Genomic DNA, 18,977 nt, shown 5'->3' with positions numbered 1-18,977 from the left:
ATTTTTTATATTTTTTATTTTTAATTAAATTACTTTTAAATTATTTTATTTCTACTCTTTATATGCTTGCTTACTATTATAGTTTAGATTTTTTTTTCTCATTCTCATTTCATGACATTTATTTTTTTTTAAAGATTTTTATATAGAATACTATATGTCTTTAATGTTAATATTATTTTTTATTAGGTATAAATATAATTCATATTTTTTTATATTCACTCTTTCTTATAATTATTATATAGCATTACAACTTAAGATTCTTCCTCATTTCCTTCTCACTCTCAGTGGCGGAGCTTAGTTCAGGCAACAGGGGGCCATGGCCCCCCAAACTTTTTATAAAAAAATTAGTAGTACTTTTTCGAAAAATAAAAAATAATTCAATTGGTTTAAATATTTTACTATGACTTAAAGTACCCAATAAGTTCAATAAGCAACACTTCTCTCCACCTTTAAGTTCAAATATAAAAAATTAGATATTTTTTATTTATTTAATTTAATATTATTTTATATTTTACTATTTATTTAATTTAATTTTTTATATGATAAAAAATAATAGAATATTCAATAAGTATTAATATTATTGTATTGTATAAATTGATAAAAAAAAATTCAATAAATATAATAAATTTCAATATTTGTCCTTCTAACTTCTTCTTTACAATTCTACAGGATATATATTCAAATTTTTATATAAAATAATAATAAAAAATCAAAGAATTGATGCATTTTTTAAGAGGAAGGCTAATATTTAAGAAGGAGAACATATAACTTTTACAATATCAACACCTGTAGATAGTTCTTCTACTTTAATGAATCACGAAAAAAGTGAGATACAACCTTTAAAAGTTCAAAAAGTTACATCTGATGAGTTTGACCTTAATTTTTTGGAACGAGACTCTGAAAAACGGCTTTAAATTTGGCAATATCACCCAAACCAGAGAGATGAGATTAGACGAGCTTATCTTAAATGGGGTCTATATCAAAAGTATTTTGACAATTATCTTCTATGTGCCCCCAAAATTTTGTTTCAAGTTCCGCCACTGCTCACTCTTATGTCATTTATTTTTCTTTAAATTACTTAATACTTTTTATATTCTCTTACTCTTTACTTTTATATAAGATACTGTATAGTTTCAATGTTAATATTATTTTTCTTTAATAACTATAAATTGAATAATATATCATAATTCATTTTCTTCTTTCATACTTACTCTTTTTATATTTTCTATATAAATCAATATTTACTTCACACATCTTTATCTTCTCTTTTCACATAATATTATGCCACCATTTATTCTTTTTTCTCTATTCTTACTAATATTTTGTACAAGTATTTAAAGAATTCTGTTGGTGATCACAATTTTTTTTAGTTTGCTAAACATATGTATTAGGTAATAAATTCCTAAAATACTAGACCTATATATATGTATCATTTATGTTAATAAATTCTCATTTATGTATCATTTTTTTTCTTTCAACAATTTATAGTTTTTAATATCATTTAGTTGTAATATGTTAAAAATATATAGTACTATCGTGAGTCATGAAAAATAAAATTAGAAAATTGAATATTAATTTTAATTATATATCATGTCCTTTACATTTTTTTATTTTTTAATTTTAGTCTAATTATATTCATTAGTTATATCATTTATATATCACTTTCTTTTCTTTTAACTATTTATATTTTTTAATATCATTTAGTTGTAATATTATTAAAAATACATAGTATTATAAAAGATAAATTAAAAATTTTGTTTACTACTTATCTAATTGAATTACTTTTTAATCCTTTTATTTCTAACGGAATTACTTTTAAATCTTTTATTTTTACTTCTCATGTGTCTCATTATTATAATTTAAGAATCTTTTTTATTTTTTTTCACTCTCATGACATTTATTTTTCTTTAGGTTATCCTATAATTTTTATATTCTCTAACTTTTTACTTTTATATGAGATAATATATGCCTTCAATATTAATATTATTTTTCTTTATTAGGTATAAACATAATTCATCATATTTTATATTCACTCTTTCTTATGATTATTATATAGAATTATATCTTAGAATTCTTCATTTTTCTTTTTCTTTTCACTTTTATGTCATTTATTTTTCTTTAGGTTACTCTATTTTTTTATATTCTCTTACTCTTTACTTTTATATAAGATACTAGATGATTTTAATATTAATATTATTTCTCTTTAATATGTATAAATTAAGTAATAAAATATAATTCATCCTCTTTTTTTATACTTACTAATTTTTATGTCACTTATTCTTTTTCCTTGATTCTTACTAATATTTGACATAAGTATTTGAAGAATTCGGTTGATAATCACAACTCTTTTTTTTTAAGTTTGCTAAACATATATATTAGATAATAAATTTCCAAAAACATTATATCTGTACAATTTTTTAGGTTTTTTTTTAATTTTTTGTCTAATTAAATTCATTAGTTATATCATATATCATTTGTTTTTCTTTCAACAATTTATATTTTTTAATATTATTTAAGTATAATATATTAAAAATATATAGTACTACGGTGAGTCATAAAAATAAAATTAAAAAATTAAATCAATTATATATCATACTCTTTATATATTTTTTAATTTTTTTATTTTTAGTCTAATTATATTCATTAATTATCATTCATATATCCTCTCTTTTTTTTAACTATTTATATTTTTTAATATTATTTTGTTATAATATTATTAAAAATACATAGTATTATTGTGAATCATGAAAAATAAAATTAAAAAATTAAATATTAATTTTGACTATATTATATTTAAAATTATATTTTATCTAATAATTTTATATTTATACTATAGTACTTAAATATAATATAGAAAAATGAATAAATAAAATGGCTACTTAAAAGAATAAAAATAAAGATAATAATATAAAATTAAACAAATAAATTAAAATTAAAATTTTTATAATTTTACTTAAAATTAAACTTATATATAAATTGTTAATTATATAATATTAAATTTTAAATTAATTTATACATTCTATAATCTATAATGTATATATACATTTTATTTTCAGACAAGAGGCAGGTCAAAAAAAAATTTAACAAATATTCTATAGTCCGATAAATTAAAAATTAATTTGTCATAGATCCAAATGTTATGTAAAAAATTTATTGCTGATTAAATGATACACAAAATATGATTCAAATTCCTGACCGTTGTTCAAGCGGACGAATTAATTGATAAGTCGACCAAATCAACTTGGTCTAAATTGTTGTGAAATAAATAAATAAATAAGATAAATAAGGAAGAGGTAATAAAATAAAGTATAAATAGAAAAATACTATTACAGTATTTACCAATACTATTATACTACTATAAAGATAATATATTAATATTATATTAGTAGTAAGAGAAAAGTAAATAAGTGCTTTATAGTAAGAAAGAGAGAGAGGGAATATTTTAGTTTTTATTATTGCTGTACGTAATATTCATAGGATTATTTCTCTATATATAGGCATATGAAGTTCTTCATTCAGCATTGAAAATGAAAACTAACTGCCCACATTAATGGGCATTCAATTTAACCTTATCACAACACTCCCCCTTGAATGCCCATTTAGGAATATACCTCATTAAAACCTTACTAAAGAAAAATTCAGTGGGAAAAAACCTTAGTGAAGGAAAAAGAGTACAATATCCTTTGTGACGGGGACTGCCTCATTAAAAACCTTGTCAAGAAAAATCTAATGAAAAAAAACTGACCAAGGAAAAAAGAGTACAGTCTCCCCCTCTTGTCAACATCATTTAATGTCTCGAAATCGGTGCATCCCAATCTCATGTACCAATCTTTCAAAGGAGGATTTTGGAAGTGACTTTGTGAATAAATCTGCCAGATTGTCACTTGAACGAATTTGTTGGACATCAATTGTCCCTTGATTTTGAAGATCATGAGTGAAGAAGAATTTGGGAGAAATATGCTTTGTTCTATCACCTTTGATGTATCCGCCTTTAAATTGAGCAATGCATGGTGTATTATCTTCAAACAGGACAGTTGGAGCTATCTTATGATCAATCAGTCCACATGATGACAGGATATATTGAATCAGACTCCTCAGCCAAAAACACTCGCGACTAGCTTCATGAATCGCCAGTATTTCAGCATGATTAGAGGAGGTTGCTGCTATCATCTGTTCCGTGGACCTCCATGATATAGCTGTACCACCATATGTGAACACCATCCTATTTGAGATCTCCCTTTATGTAGATCAGACAAGTATCCGGCATCTGCATAGCTAACTAGGTTTGACTTGGATCCATAGGGATAAAACAATCACATATCAACCATTCCATGAAGATATCGAAAGATTTGTTTGACTCCACTCCAATGTCTTCTGGTTGGAGAGGAACTATATCTTGCTAGTAAATTCACCGCGAATGATATGTCAGGTCGCGTATTATTAGCAAGATACATTAGCGCTCCAATTGCACTAAGATATGGTACTTCAGGACCAAGAATATCTTCATTCTCTTCTTTAGGACGAAATTGATCCTTTTTCACATCCAAAGATCTTACGATCATTGGAGTACTTAATGGATGTGACTTATCCATATAAAATCTTTTCAAGATCTTCTCTGTGTATGTTGTTTGATGAATAAAGATCCCATTTTGTATATGCTCGATCTGCAGGTCGAGATAAAATTTAGTCCTTCCAAGATCTTTCATCTCAAACTCTTCTTTTAGAGTTTTTATAATTGTTGGAATCTCTTCAGGAGTTCCAATGATATTTAAATCATCAATGTACACAGCAATTATAATGAATCCAGATGCAGTTTTCTTTATGAAAACACATGGGCAAATATCATCATTCTTAAATCCGTTTTTGGCCAGATACTCAGTAAGACGATTGTACCACATTCGTCCAGATTGCTTTAGACCATATAAAGATCTTTGCAATTTGACTGAGTATAACCCTTGTGAATATTTATTGGATGGTTTAGATATCTTTAGTCCTTCAGGGACTTTCATATAGATATCCCAATCTAATGAGCTGTATAAATAGGTTGTTACCGCATCCATTAAATGCATATGCAGTTTATGAGATGCAAATAAACTGACCAAATAATGCAATGTTATCGCATCCACTACAGGGGAATACGTTTCTTCATAATCTATACTTGGCCTCTGAGAAAAACCTTGTGCTACAAGTCGAGCTTTGTAGCGTACAACTTCATTTTTCTCATTTCGTTTTCTCACAAATACCCATCGGTATCTAACAGGTTTTACATCTTCTGGTGTAAGGACTACAGGTTCAAAGACTTCACGTTTTACAAGTGAGTCTAATTCAGCCTTCATGGCTTCTTTCCATTTTGGCCAATCATTCCTTTGTCGACATTCTTCGACTGATCTTGGCTCAAGATCCTTACTTTTATGCATGATATTTAATGCCACGTTATATGCAAATATTTCATTGACAATTGTCTTATTTCGGTCCCATTTCTTTTCTGTAAAGACATAATTTATCGAGATCTCGTCATTTTCACAATTTTCAGGTACCTGAACGTCTTCTGGCGTTAAAACTATATCAGAATTTTGGACAACTGCAGGTGTCTCTACTATGTCTTTTTCAACATGAATAATATTTACCTCTTTTCTCTTTCGAGGATTTTTGTCTTTGGAACCGACAGGCCTGCCACGCTTTTGGCGTGAATTTGCTTCGGTGGCAATTTGTCCAACTAGGACATCAATCCGAATTGGGGCATTTTCCGCCGGTATATATGACTTGGTTATCCTCTTTGTATCGGAAAATGCATCAGGCAATTCATTTGCTATTCTTTGCAAATGTATAATCTTTTGAACTTCTAGTTCACATTGCCCTGATCGAGGATCTAAATGCATCAACGATGATGCATTCCGTTAAGTTCCTTTTCAGGAAGCTTATTCTCTCCCCCTAATGTTGGAAATTTTGATTCATCAAAATGACAATCCGCAAATCGGGCTTTAAATACAACTCTCGTTTGTATCTCAAGATACCTTACTATAGAGGGAGAATCATATCCAACATATATCCCCAATTTTCTTTGGGGTCCCATTTTGGTACGATTAGGTGGTGCAATGGGAACATATATCGCACACCCAAATATTCTTAAATGAGAAACATTTGGCTGCTGGCCAAAAGCTAGTTGCATAGGAGAGAACTGATGGTAACTCGTTGGCCTCAAACAAATAAGTGCTGCGGCATGTAAAATAGCATGCCCCCAAACCGAGGTTGAGAGATTTGTTCTCATAAGCAAGGGTCTAGAAATTAATTGGAGGCGTTTAATAAGTGATTCTGCTAACCCATTTTGTGTGTGAACATAAGCTACTGGATATTCAACACTTATTCCATTAGCCATACAATAAGCAACAAAAGCTTGGGAAGTAAATTCACCAGCATTATCAAGACGAATTGCTTTAATTGGATTTTCTGGAAATTGTGATTTTAATCGAATAATTTGAGCCAGTAATCTCACAAACGCCAGGTTGTGAGAAGATAATAAGCACACATGTGACCATATCGAAGATGCGTCTATTAAGACCATAAAATATCTAAAAGATCCACATGGTGGATGAATAGGTCCACATATATCACCTTGAATCCTTTCCAAGGAATTCAGGGGACTCGAATCCAATCTTTACTGGTGATGGCCTTAAAATAAACTTTTCTTGAGAACATACAGCACAACAAAATTCACTAGTTTTAAGAATCTTCTGGTTCTTTAGTGAATGTCCATGGGAGTTTTCAATAATTCTCCTCATCATGGTTGTTCCCGGATGACCCAATCGGTCGTGCCAAATTATGAATTCATTTGGGATAGTAAACTTCTGGTTTACAATGGCATGTGATTCAATTGCACTAATCTTGGTATAATACAACCCAGATGAAAGTGAGGGCAACTTTTCTAATATAACCTTTTTATTTGAATCATGAGTTGTGATACATGAGTACTCATGATTTCCCTCATTCATACTCTCAATATGATATCCATTTCGGCGAATATCTTTAAAGCTCAACAAGTTTCTTCGAGACTTGGTTGACAACAGTGCATTATTTATTATGAATTTTGTTCCTCCGGGAAACAAAATTATAGCTCTTCCGGAACCTTCAATCACATTGTCTGAGCCAATTATAGTATTAACACATTCTTCTTTTGGCACAAGATGGGTAAAATATATATCACTTTTGAGAATATTGTGCAAACTCGCTCTATCCGCAAGGCATACATCTTCATTACATATCCTTGCCATTCTATTCAAAGACAAATAATAATAAAATGAGTAGTATGCACAGTTAAATTGAATACTTGATCGGAATTATTTTTCTAAGAAATACTGCACATAAAAATAATGTCATATACTAAAATTTTATTTTAAAACTTGACACATTTAATGATTTCAAAATTCATAAACATTAATATTTCATTATTTATATACATCATATTTAAAACTTAAATACATAGAAACTAAAACTTAACAATAAGTTCTTTACATTATTTATTTACATGAATGCTTAACAATCTCACACATTAAACTATTCCATCATTGATCAAATGACCAATATTTCCTTCAGGATCCTCAAAGAAATCAGATACATCATAATGAGTGGTGGAATTTTCAGCATCATTTGAAACGAAATTCGATTCTTTTCCCTTGTCGTCCTTTTTCAAAGATGCCTAGTAAAGATTAACTAGGTGCCTTGGGGTACGGCAGGTACGTGACCAATGGCCCTTTCCACCACAACAGAAACACTTATCCTCTGTTGAGTTATTCTGCCCGATATTTCTTTCTTTATCCCACTTCTGGTGAGATCCTCTCTTTTGAATATAATTCCTTTTCTTTCCATAATTTTTCTTGTTATTAAAAGCTTGCCATTTACCTCTTCTGGGGTAATTTGCTGCATTTACTTCAGGAAATGGGGCGGCGCCAGCTGGGTGCGCTTCATGATTTTTTAAAAGCAACTCATTGTTGCGTTCAGCAACAAGAAGGCAAGAAATTAACTCAGAATATTTTTTAAACCCTTTCTCTCGATACTGCTGCTGCAGGAACACATTCGAGGCATGGAAGGTTGAGAAAGTTTTCTCCAACATATCATAGTCAGTTATCTTTTCCCCACATAATTTCATCCGTGAGGTGATTCGAAACATTGCAGAATTATATTCATTTATAGATTTAAAATTTTGTAGACGCAAGTGCGTCCATTCATATCGAGCTTGAGGAAGTATCACCGTTTTTTTATGATTGTACCTTTCTTCAAGGTCTTTCCAAAGATCTGCAGGATCTTTTAATGTGAGATATTTATTTTTCAATCCTTCATAAAGATGACGACGAAGAAAAATGATGGCTTTGGCTTTATCCTTCTGGGATGCATTATTTTCAACCTTAATGGTATCTCCAAGATCCATTGAATCAAGATGGATTTCAGCATCTAATATTCATAATAAATAATTGTTTCCAGATATATCAAGAGCATTGAATTCAAGATGAGAGAGTTTCGACATAATGAAAATTTGTTACCTGAGTCTTCCTAAAAATTTGATCAGAGTCTCGTACTGATAACGTGTTGTGAAATAAATAAATAAATAAGATAAATAAGAAAGAGGTAATAAAATAAAGTATAAATAAAAAAATACTATTATCAGTATTTACCAATACTATTATACTACTATAAAGATAATATATTAATATTATATTAGTAGTAAGAGAAAAGTAAATAAGTGTTTTATAGTAAGGCCCAGTTTAGCTAAATAACTTAAATAAGTTCTTTTGGAAAAAGAGATTAAAGTATAAGGATTTTTATTAATAGTAGCTTATAAATAAGTTATTTTGTGTTTGAATTTTTAACTATAGAAGTACTTATTTTAAAGTTGTAGTGTTTGGATAAATAACTCAAAAAATACAATTTTTTTAACATAAGAGAATGAATATTAAAATAACGATGATAACAAATACTTTTTATTATTGAAGGTTGATTTTACATAACCAAACCACTAAGATTACAATCGATCAGGCAATTGATTCTTTATTTGTTCTCTAATTAGTTCCATTTTTCTAACACTTTCAGCATTCGGTTCTTCCCACGTAATATCATTAGAAACTGGTTCTTCTACTTCACCTTCACCTTCACCCATAGGATCAAAATTTTCATAGAATTCTTCAAATTGTTCATCGGTTGTGTCATTCCGTCGAATAAAATTGTGTAAAGCCATACAAGCACCAATAATTCTAACTTGTGTGTCTAAGGAAAACGATGGCATGGCACCTAAGATTTTTCATCTTGCTTTACAACATCCAAATGAGCGTTCAATGGTACATCTAAGGCTAGAATGATAATAGTTGAATACTTCATTTCTTCCTCTTGCTCTAGGACCCAATCTAAAATGCGGAAGATGGTATATGTGACCTTTATAAGGACCTAAGAACCCCATAAAACACGGATAGCCAGAATCTACCAAGTAGTACTTATCTAGTAAAAATTTAGTGCACCATAAAATCAGTTAATAAAAATAAAGAGTTTAATCTTATATAAATAATATCAGTCTCATATGCTAACTTTTAGGAGGAAGAGGGAAATGAAGACTTTGTCTACGCACAGCTTGATTGAAAATTTTAGTATCGTGTGCAGATCCCTCCCAACCTGTCCATACAAATGTGAAACACATGTTAAAATCACATACTGCCATCACATTTGTAGTTGTAATCCCCTTTCTACCAATGTATGGAATTTTCTTGTCGGCAGGAACAACAACAGGTATATGAGTTCCATCTATTGCACCAATGCAATTTTTAAAATATGGATAATATCTTTCATCATTTTTAATTTCCACTGGAGTATCTATGAATTGTGGATCAGTTGGTTGAATAATATGTTGAGCAAGCTTGCAAATAGCATCCAATACACAATGAAATTGTCTAGAAATAGTTTTTCCTGAATGTTAGAATCTCTCTTTTGCATTACGTATTGAACCTGGTTGTCCAATGATATATAAAAATATACCTACTTGTTCATGAATTCCAATCTCTTTTGTTGTCTTCAGATTGTAAGTACTTTATAAAACATCACAGAGATGAAGGAACACAAGCTTTTTCATCCTAAATTGCTGGTAGCAACGAATAGGATGCCCATTTAAAAGTTCATTTACCCAACCACTTCCTGTCAATCTTGAAGTTCTTCGTGGATTTTTCACAACGTACTTTAGAAAATAATCAACACAAGTTGCAATTGTTATTAAAGTCATTGTCTTCTTCTTACGTTTGGCTGCAACCTTTTGTTTGTTTTCAAATTCTTCGTCTGACACATTTGTATCTGACATCAAACTTTCAGTTGACAAACTTTCAGCTGAGCTTTTAGATATCCTGTTATACAAATATTTTAAACTAATATCAAATAAATACTAGTTCACATATTAGATATAAAATAGCAAACAACTATAGAAAATAATAAAAAAATATAATCATAGAAAATATTTTTTGACCAACACATAAATATATTAAAAAGAGACATTCTAGCAAAAAAACTTTAAGAACCAGACACATCTGCTAAACTATGAGTCTTCAACCAACCAAGTTGTAAGGCAGAATCTTCTAGCCCCATAAAAATCTCTCTATTCGATCTTTTTGCCATTAGTCTTGTAGCTATAAAGAATATATCACTCCCCACTTCTAACCCAGGTAATTGTTTGAGAACAGCTAAACAAATAGATATACTTGGTACGTTATTTTTATGAGCTATTTCGTTGGCCTTTTCTCCTTCAAACACATTAATTATACGTTCTAGTTGAGTTGAAAGTTGAGAGGCTCCAGACCCTTTTTCAACCTTTCTTCTCTTTTGTCTCATTGCATTAGGAGGCGTTGATTCATCATTTAACTCATCTTCTAAACCTTCTTCTTCATTACCATTATCTTCGTCATTATATCTATCGTTATAACTATCATTTATATCTTCAGAAGGTGCCCATGCACCTACATCAGTAGCTACAACATCTTCAAAAAGAAACTCCATTTCATCAAGATGTTTTGGACCTTCCTCTCTAAATTTTGCCACATCAGGATTTTCCTATGAAACGATAAAATGACAATTAAAAATCTCTCGATAAAATTGATATTTCTGAAATAGTTTTAAAAAATGTAACATACCTGAATCTTAGCATCCCACCAATCATCACTTGTTTGTATGGTCTTCTTAATAGGATCCCAACCAAGACCGGTCTCTTTTCCTTTTAGTTTAGCCCATAGTCCCCATTCTCTTTTCATAGCCTCCCACTTGTTTTTAAACTGTTTAGACTCATAATTTAAACCAGTCTCTTTCAAGAATTTTGTTTTTAAATTTGCCCAATCAACTTTGTTAAAATGTGTTCCAGGTCTATTTCCAGCCACCATCTCTTCTTTACATATTTTCATGAATATAACAGTATTTCGTTCATTCCAATCAGCTTTAAATTTTTTTCCGGACTTGCCACTTTCATGAATTTGTTGGGAAAGAACATTAAAAAAAAAAGAAAATTATAAAACTAATTATAAAAATAATAGCAAGTTGTATAAAAATAAAATCACATATAAAAAAATAAAATTAAAATCACATATAAAAAAAATTAAAACTGAGATCTCATAGCATACACAATGTTCAATACAAATTTAATAATAAAAATATAATGATAAAATGATAAAAAAAAAATACCTGAAAGGAATATATGCTGGTTCAGATGGAACAGAAGATGGTGGTGAAAGGTCAATATTAGATGAATCATTACCTGGTGGTAGAGGGCCAACACTTCCAGTAGATGGAACATTGCGTGAAGATGATGATGGAAAGCCAGTGCTTCTAGAAGATGGAACCTTGCGTGGAAATGGTGGTGGAGGGCCAGTATTTCCAACAGAAACAAGAAATATTTTTTTACGGAAGTAGATAAAAATGACATATTGAAAAGGAGATAAGTCATCTATTTCTACTCCTTCCAAAAGCTGCAAATTAACTTTTCAAGAAGTTAAAAGCTCTTCTTTAAAATTATGCCAAATACGCTTATCGTAACTTTTCATAATTCAAAAGTCAAAAAAATAACTTTTGTCACTTCCCAAACGGACTCTAAGAGAGAGAGAAAATATTTTAGTTTTTATTATTATTGTACGTAACATTCATAGAATTACTTCTCTATGTATAGGCATATGAAGTTTTTCGTTCAGCATTGAAAATAAAAACCAACCACCCACATTAATGGACATTCAATTTAACCTTATCAGTTATCACAACATAAATCTAGTTATTATATATTTTAGTCGTTCTCACTTCTCAGTCGGTTTGTTGACTGTTGAATCAGAAATGTGGACGTTTCTTTCTCCACTGTTTCGCATTTCTTATCGTTGACTGATGCGAGGATTCTAAAAAAATCCCTAACAAGTCTTTTTCTTGGCACTTGGTGAGTCTCTGGAGGGAGATCGTAATCCTAATTCTTAAGCCCACACATATCTTCAACGGCTTAGCTCGGATCAGAAGAACATCGCTTCAATTCTATTAGGTATCATTGCTAGTTTACATCCGAGTTATACTCTTTCATAATATTCTATCACATTTGCATTCTTCAATATTTTACAATATCTGTTCTGTTTATAATATTTGGATAGTATTGATCTATTCACAATAATTTCTACTATATAGTAACGAGAAGGGTCTTGATGGTAAAATTTCTTGTTGCTTGCGACTTTTGAAGTTGCAGTTTGGCACTCCTCATAGGGCATTAGCAGATATTAAGTTCCAACATGAGCAAAGCAGGTGATTTACCCAAAATGAAGTTAGAGGCTGGTGAGTTTCCCAAAATGGAAGTGAAGCCATTTAATATCGTTAAAACGGAGATGAATGAATTTTCGAAAAAAGAGCCATCTGGATTTCCCAAAATGGAGTTGGAAGCAGGTGATTTTTCCAAAACAGAGGTGAAGCCATTCAGTATCCTTAAAACAGAGCCAGGAGAGTTTCCTAGAAAGGAGCTGTTAGATTTCTCCTTAGTGGAGAAATTTTTTTCTGACGAAACAGAATCTGAAGGGTCCTTAGTGGAGAATTTTTTTTCTGACGAAGCAGAATCTGAAGGGGCCTCGGCTTCTCAGACTAGTACTTTGACAAGCTTGAAATCATCAATTTTCTCACCTGAATCAGAAAATAGTTTGAGGAGGAAGAGGGATTTGCTGAGCCTCTTGTCTAGTTACTCTGTGAATGCGAGAATGATATTTCAAGATTTCACATCAAAGTCATATGATGAGAGGCAGCTGCCGCTTAATCTACGAGGACTTCTTCCAAAGGAGATAATAAGGGATGCTGAAAATGGTGATAGGTCCTGGTCCCGGTCCAGCTCCGGCTTCGGTGAGGCCGACTTGGACTTCATTCCAGAAGCTATTCTCAATTTGGCTCCTGATCTTGCTGTCCACCAACTCATCCAAACGTTGATTTCCTTTTCTAAAAATCAAAATCTAAACTATATAAAATACATCAGATTGTCAACCAGAAGCGATGTTGAAAAAAGAGCAGTCATGGCAAAAGTAGCAGCAGCCTTGAATGACAAGCATAATGTGCTTGACATTCTGAGTTCATTTCGTGGAACTCTTAGTATTGAAGCCTCAAGTTATCCAACTACAGGAGGAGAGAAGGAACTTCGAAAACATGTTTGTCAGCTACTTCAGCTTTCAATGATTGAAGACGAAGTTTTGTGCACCAGACACATTGAGGAAGAGATGTCAAGCAGCAGGTACCTAGTAATTCTTGCAGACAGGGATGGTGAGGAAATTGTCGATCTACAAAGAGTGGGATTTTGTAAGAGTCTACTGTCAGGAGTTTTGGTACTCATTACCACTGATTCACCAGCACCTCAACATGCTAAAGAAGAAGGATTGATGGAAGCGATAGTGGACTTGGAAATTCGGACTAAAGAACATTTGCTGCCATGGGTGGTCTTCTGTCACAATGTGGGGAAGGATTTTGTATATTCATCAAGTGCCATCCTGACAACTGCAGTGCGCATAGTTGAGGAGTGTCGAAGCCACCTTCACGCAATTCTCCTTGTGGCAAAGTGGTTGAAGAATCATCAAGATGTCAGAAAGTGGGAACTTGCTCTCCTCAAATTGCAATCTGCTAATCCTTCACAAGATATCCACAATTTTCATGGTTTAAACGAGATCATGGTTAACACATTCCTAAACTTAATATGGGATGGCATGAATAAGACACAACAGAATTGCCTACTGAGCTGTATAGTCATCCCTAAAATTAGAGATGGCATGGTTGATCATGAATTGATGAATCACTGGATGTCTTCTCTCTTTGTGGATTCTGGAGAAACAGAAAAGAACCTAAGACAACTTGTAGAAAATTCTGTCTTTCTTCAATTTGATGGTGTTGGAGGCAGGTATACTTGGTTACCAGAAGAAACCTATCAAATGTTAGAACGGCTATACAGCTCATACCCATTGTTCATAGAGAAATCAAACCTAGGGTTGACTGAACCACCCAACCCTGACAAATGGAATAATGCCTTACGAATTGAATTAGCAGGCAATAAAATCTCTGAGTTACCAAAGTCCCCAGCTTGTCTGGAACTCAAAGTTTTGATGCTGCAAAGCAATGCTGATTTGACAAAAATACCATCTTCATTTTTTGGTCAGATGCCACTGCTTTGCATCCTGAACTTATCCTACACTAGTGTAAGAGAACTGCCATCTTCATTGTTTTTTCTGGAGCAGCTTAGAGAACTGTATCTGAAAGGTTGTGAATGCTTCATGAAGTTACCACCTGAAATTGGAAATTTGGAGAAGCTTGAGAAGCTTGATCTTGATGAGACTCAGATCACACATCTGCCAAAAGAGGTCCAGAAGTTAACCAATATGCAAAGTTTGACCCTCTGCTTTTATGAATATCGTGTCAAGAAGGACATGCCATATTCTTGCTCAACAATTATTCCTTCTGGCGTGCTATCTAAACTCAAGAGGTTGGAACATTTGTGTATTGGTGTAAACCCTGATGATGAGCGGTGGGATGAGAATCTGCAAGTTATTCTACCAGAAATATTGGGATTAGAGTGTTTGCAAACTCTCAGTATGTATATCCCACAACCGGAACTTTTGAAGCTCATACCGGCCCACATTTTTGAGCTTGATTTCAGGTTCATTGTTGGTCGTCATATGCAGCGGATTATATCAAGCATACCACCTGCCACTGATGTGAAATTTAAACAAAGTGACTGCAGCTTAAAATTTGTAAAAGGTGAGGGTGTCCCAGATGAAATCAAAACGGTTCTTAGACACAGCAAGGCTCTTTTCTTGGATAGGCATTTCACCTTGAAGAGTCTTTCTGAATTTGAAATGAAAAATTTAGAGCAACTAAGGGTGTGCATATTGGCAGAATGCAAAGAAATGCAGACATGTGGAGGTGGAGCAAAAGATGAAGATGACATGCTTCCGCATTTGCTATTCTTGAGTATATTCCACATGAAGAACCTGAGAAGCATATGGGAAGGCCCAACTTCCCCTCACTCCCCATTTGGTATGTTACAGTCTTTGTCATTGCAAAGTTGTCCCAAGTTGGTGACTCTCTTCTCTTTGGACTTTCTGGGGAATCTTTCTTTGTTGAAGAAACTTATAGTGAAGGACTGCCCCAAATTAAGTACATTGATAAGTCATGAATCATCCAAGCGCAATGCACATACTTTCCTCCCTAAATTGAGCACGTTATTGCTTCTCCATCTTCCTGAATTGTCCAGCATTTCAAACGGGTTGCAAATTGGGCCTGGTTTAAAAGAAATAGCATTTTATGACTGTCCAAAGCTGCACAGTCTTTCAAGGAAGGAATTGGTTAGCAAAGAACTAACGGTAATAAAAGGAGAAACCAACTGGTGGAAGTCACTAGAAGGTCGAACGCCTAATTTTAATCGGATTTTTTCCCCAATTAATGAAGAGGCTGACTTGATGACTCAGTTAGGTATATGTGACGATGACGGTATTGATAATGGTCCAGGTAACTATATTACATTATTACCACAATACATGCCGTGACCATATTTCTTAATAATATTCTCTCTATATCATAAATTACTAATTTACTATATTAGCTTGATTCACTTGTATACATTGTTAAATCGTGTGTAAACAGGTGACTCAGTAGGTAAGCCGTCACAGCCTACAGGGATTGCAACTTGTGTATCAAATTCACCGACTAGGAGAGGCAAATATAGAAGGCGTAGGTAATGCACCCTGTTAAACTTGGGCACATAATGCATCAGATACTATATGATATATTATTTTTCATATCTCACATTATGCTTGGTTGAATATATTAGAAATTACTCAGACCGTCCAATTGCATCCAAAGTATTTGAACTATCATGTCTACTCTGAATCTTTTTCACAAGCTTTATATATTGTTTCCCTCGAGAAATCCTAACTGTAGGAGAGTCATAGTGCATTTTCTAATCCAGACTACTGTATCACAACAGAATCTCAAAAACTTGGGAGGTAGAGACAAGTTATCTCACTGATGATGGACACACGTGGAGAAAATATGGTCAGAAAGCGTTGCTCAACAATAAGTACCCGAGGTAACACCATATTTACTCTTTAAGCATCCAAATGTTTTCACTAATTTGCTTGGGCTTATGGCATGCATTATGGATGGTCTATATGCAGAAATTATTACAGATGCACTCATAAGTATGATCAAGGATGCATGGCCACAAAGCATGTTCAACAGATTGGCGAGGACCCTCCTTTATATAAAACAGCTTACTTTGGGCATCATACATGCCGCCGTAGACCGTAGTCAACATACAACTCTGTCTATGAAATATGAATAGATGATCTTCTACCGACTTATCTCACACATGAAGTACAAATACATCCAGTGTCAACCACTATCCTTGGTGTAAACAATGAAGTCAGGAATTGTGATAGCATTTAATTTTCAGAATGATATATGATTATTGATTGTTAATAAGTCAATTCATACTATTAACTCCGATCTTGGGATTTATTTCAAAGACTATGGTTACATGTTTGGTTTTATATTGCTAACATTAAATATGATCATAAAAATGTGGGAAAATTTCAACTTCCTACCTTGAAGTAGGTTTCTTTTTTTGGTATGAAAACGGGTCTAGGCTCAAGAAAAAAGGATTACAGAGTCATTGAATACATCAGCTGTAAATAAAGAGACTAATTCAAAAGGTGGAACATCTATGAATTTGCATCCTAGTTTAATGTTAAGACTTTGTTAATGTTGAAAGCTTAACTCCCAGGGTCTGTAGATGAAGGCTTGGATTTCTTTGACGATGGAGTCGTGACAGGTTGAATTGGGCTTTATGCTTCTAAGTTCCTCAAACACCTCTGCTGAATCCACTTCTACTATCATACGTCTCATACCCATATCAGCTGCCATTCGGATCCCATTAAGTACACCAAGGAGCTCAGCTTCTTGTGGTTGGCAGCACCTTATTTTAGCCATGCTGGTTCTGAAAATTCAACCACAACCTGCCCTGCTATCCTCTCCCTGAACTCATCCATCTGTATTCAGTTTAATCCATCCCTCCAGAGGGGGTGCCCATCTGGTTCTCCTCCTATCAGCACAGCCGTAAGAAAGAGCTTCTGCTTCGCAGGCGCCTTCTTATACTCTTATCATCTCCTACCTTGAAGTAAGTTATTATTATAAGGTAGCATGGTATGCCATTGTAGAAGCCACCTTGATTTAGGATTTTCTTATAGTTGAAAGTTGAAACTTGAAACCATAGTCATAACAGTCTCTTTACATTGTATTTACAATGACAGGACTACCATTGCGTTGCATACCAACTTACCCATCAAATTATCTTTCATAATGTTCCTAAACTTTGGATTGGGGAAGATGTTACGGACCTAAGGTACGATTCATTGTGGGGCCTCTGAATTGGATTCAAAGTGAGCTTTCCACATTTGGAATGATTGAGGATGATGAAAATGATGAATGAACTATATACCAATATTAATGTGTGCAGGGGTAATGAATTTGTTACTTTTTAACAACTTAACATAGCATTTCGTTGAGATGAATGAAACTGGAATCAAGGACAAAATTTATTCATCCAAATCTAAGTGTACAAGTGAACAATAAAAATTGACTCATCAGCATGCTTTATAGAACAGAATTGAAATATTGAAAAAGATTTGGTGGTGGTGGACAACATTACATAATCTTAGAGATTAAGCTGCATCATTCATGTTGATGAACTTAGCTACTAGCTAGAATCAGATTTATGCATGAAAATAATGGATTTTCCATGAGTCACGAACACAAAATCTGTTTGCAATCTTACTCGTCTCTAACTCATGAATTCTCAGCCTATCAATTTTGGTACATGAATTCTGATCCAATTTCTATAGCAGCAACATAAGAACAGAAGATAACTGAAAAAAGAAAGGCTAAAAGAGAAGTATCTTATTACAGATTTTAACTTGAATACATATCAATAGTAGGGTTGTAATTGTTATTGTCATGTTTTAAGAAGGATGAACCTTGCCAGAAGAGATACCTTTCCAAGCAGATTTCATGGAAGCAGTGGCCGAATTGAGTGCAGCCTCAATATACTTCTTGGAAGCAATGGAGGCAGCTTTCTCCATCAAATTTCCCATTTTTCTTGCACTCTCAGCAGTGTTAACTAGGCTCTCCATTTCAGCCTTTGACATGCTCTCAAACTCCTCTTCGAAGCGCCGGAACTCGTCCATGGCGCTTTCCATGACAGAATCAAGGTAGTCCTCAGCTTCCTGCATGGAAACCTCAGCCTCTTCAACCTCTGTCTGTTGCTCAAGTTCTGCAGCTGCCCATGCCTTGTATGACTCAATCTCAAACAGCTTCATGAGGTCCTCAATTGTGGATGGATCAAAGTTCTTGTCCTGTAGAGCATGGTCTGAGAGCAAGGTGAATTGGGACAGAAGGGCTTCCATTTTTTCTTTCTCTTC

At 32.8% G+C, this 18,977-nt stretch overlaps 3 protein-coding genes across 4 annotated transcripts; 1 reads left to right on the top strand and 2 right to left on the bottom strand.

The window, feature by feature from the left end:
- Positions 1 to 9,279: 9,279 nt before the first annotated feature.
- LOC112785426 (uncharacterized) lies at positions 9,280 to 11,396 on the bottom strand. Its single transcript, XM_025828894.1, has 5 exons — positions 11,154 to 11,396; positions 10,685 to 11,073; positions 10,160 to 10,373; positions 9,695 to 9,895; positions 9,280 to 9,432 (listed from the first exon to the last, which is right to left on the bottom strand). Exons 1-5 carry the CDS (start codon positions 11,394 to 11,396, stop codon positions 9,280 to 9,282), a joined length of 1,200 nt encoding a protein of 399 aa, XP_025684679.1.
- An 805-nt stretch (positions 11,397 to 12,201) lies between these two features.
- On the top strand, positions 12,202 to 17,051 carry LOC112786753 (disease resistance protein RPS2). 2 transcript variants are annotated; one of them, XM_025830126.3, is made up of 5 exons: positions 12,202 to 12,529; positions 12,728 to 16,008; positions 16,144 to 16,234; positions 16,487 to 16,588; positions 16,677 to 17,051. In XM_025830126.3, exons 2-5 carry the CDS (start codon positions 12,771 to 12,773, stop codon positions 16,807 to 16,809), a joined length of 3,564 nt encoding a protein of 1,187 aa, XP_025685911.1. In that variant the 5' UTR covers positions 12,202 to 12,529; positions 12,728 to 12,770; the 3' UTR covers positions 16,810 to 17,051. The 2 variants fall into 2 exon arrangements, with proteins under 2 accessions (XP_025685911.1, XP_029151929.1); XM_029296096.2 differs by having other exon boundaries at positions 12,239 to 12,529; positions 12,722 to 16,008.
- A 1,101-nt stretch (positions 17,052 to 18,152) lies between these two features.
- On the bottom strand, positions 18,153 to 18,962 carry LOC112786754 (uncharacterized). Its single transcript, XM_025830128.3, has one exon. The coding sequence runs from the start codon at positions 18,960 to 18,962 to the stop codon at positions 18,519 to 18,521; it is 444 nt and encodes a 147-aa protein (XP_025685913.1). The 3' UTR covers positions 18,153 to 18,518.
- Positions 18,963 to 18,977: the final 15 nt, after the last annotated feature.

This window comes from Arachis hypogaea, chromosome 20, assembly GCF_003086295.3.
Source record: "Arachis hypogaea cultivar Tifrunner chromosome 20, arahy.Tifrunner.gnm2.J5K5, whole genome shotgun sequence".
Taxonomy (NCBI): domain Eukaryota; kingdom Viridiplantae; phylum Streptophyta; class Magnoliopsida; order Fabales; family Fabaceae; genus Arachis; species Arachis hypogaea.
Note: the sequence above shows the minus strand (reverse complement) of the source record. Positions and strands in the feature narration are given on the sequence as shown.

What these genes read in the sequence shown, in the direction of transcription:
- LOC112786754 (XM_025830128.3), bottom strand. Translation starts at nt 18,962, where the DNA reads ATGGAAGCCCTTCTGTCCCAATTCACCTTGCTCTCAGACCATGCTCTA.
- LOC112786753 (XM_025830126.3), top strand. Translation starts at nt 12,771, where the DNA reads ATGAGCAAAGCAGGTGATTTACCCAAAATGAAGTTAGAGGCTGGTGAG. An exon ending in CGGTATTGATAATGGTCCAG is followed by an intron (nt 16,009 to 16,143) that starts GTAACTATATTA and finishes GTGTGTAAACAG; the next exon opens with GTGACTCAGTAGGTAAGCCG. An exon ending in CTCAACAATAAGTACCCGAG is followed by an intron (nt 16,589 to 16,676) that starts GTAACACCATAT and finishes GTCTATATGCAG; the next exon opens with AAATTATTACAGATGCACTC.
- LOC112785426 (XM_025828894.1), bottom strand. Translation starts at nt 11,396, where the DNA reads ATGGTGGCTGGAAATAGACCTGGAACACATTTTAACAAAGTTGATTGG. An exon ending in GGTGGGATGCTAAGATTCAG is followed by an intron (nt 11,074 to 11,153) that starts GTATGTTACATT and finishes ATCGTTTCATAG; the next exon opens with GAAAATCCTGATGTGGCAAA. An exon ending in GTTCTCAAACAATTACCTGG is followed by an intron (nt 10,374 to 10,684) that starts GTTAGAAGTGGG and finishes TTTGTATAACAG; the next exon opens with GATATCTAAAAGCTCAGCTG.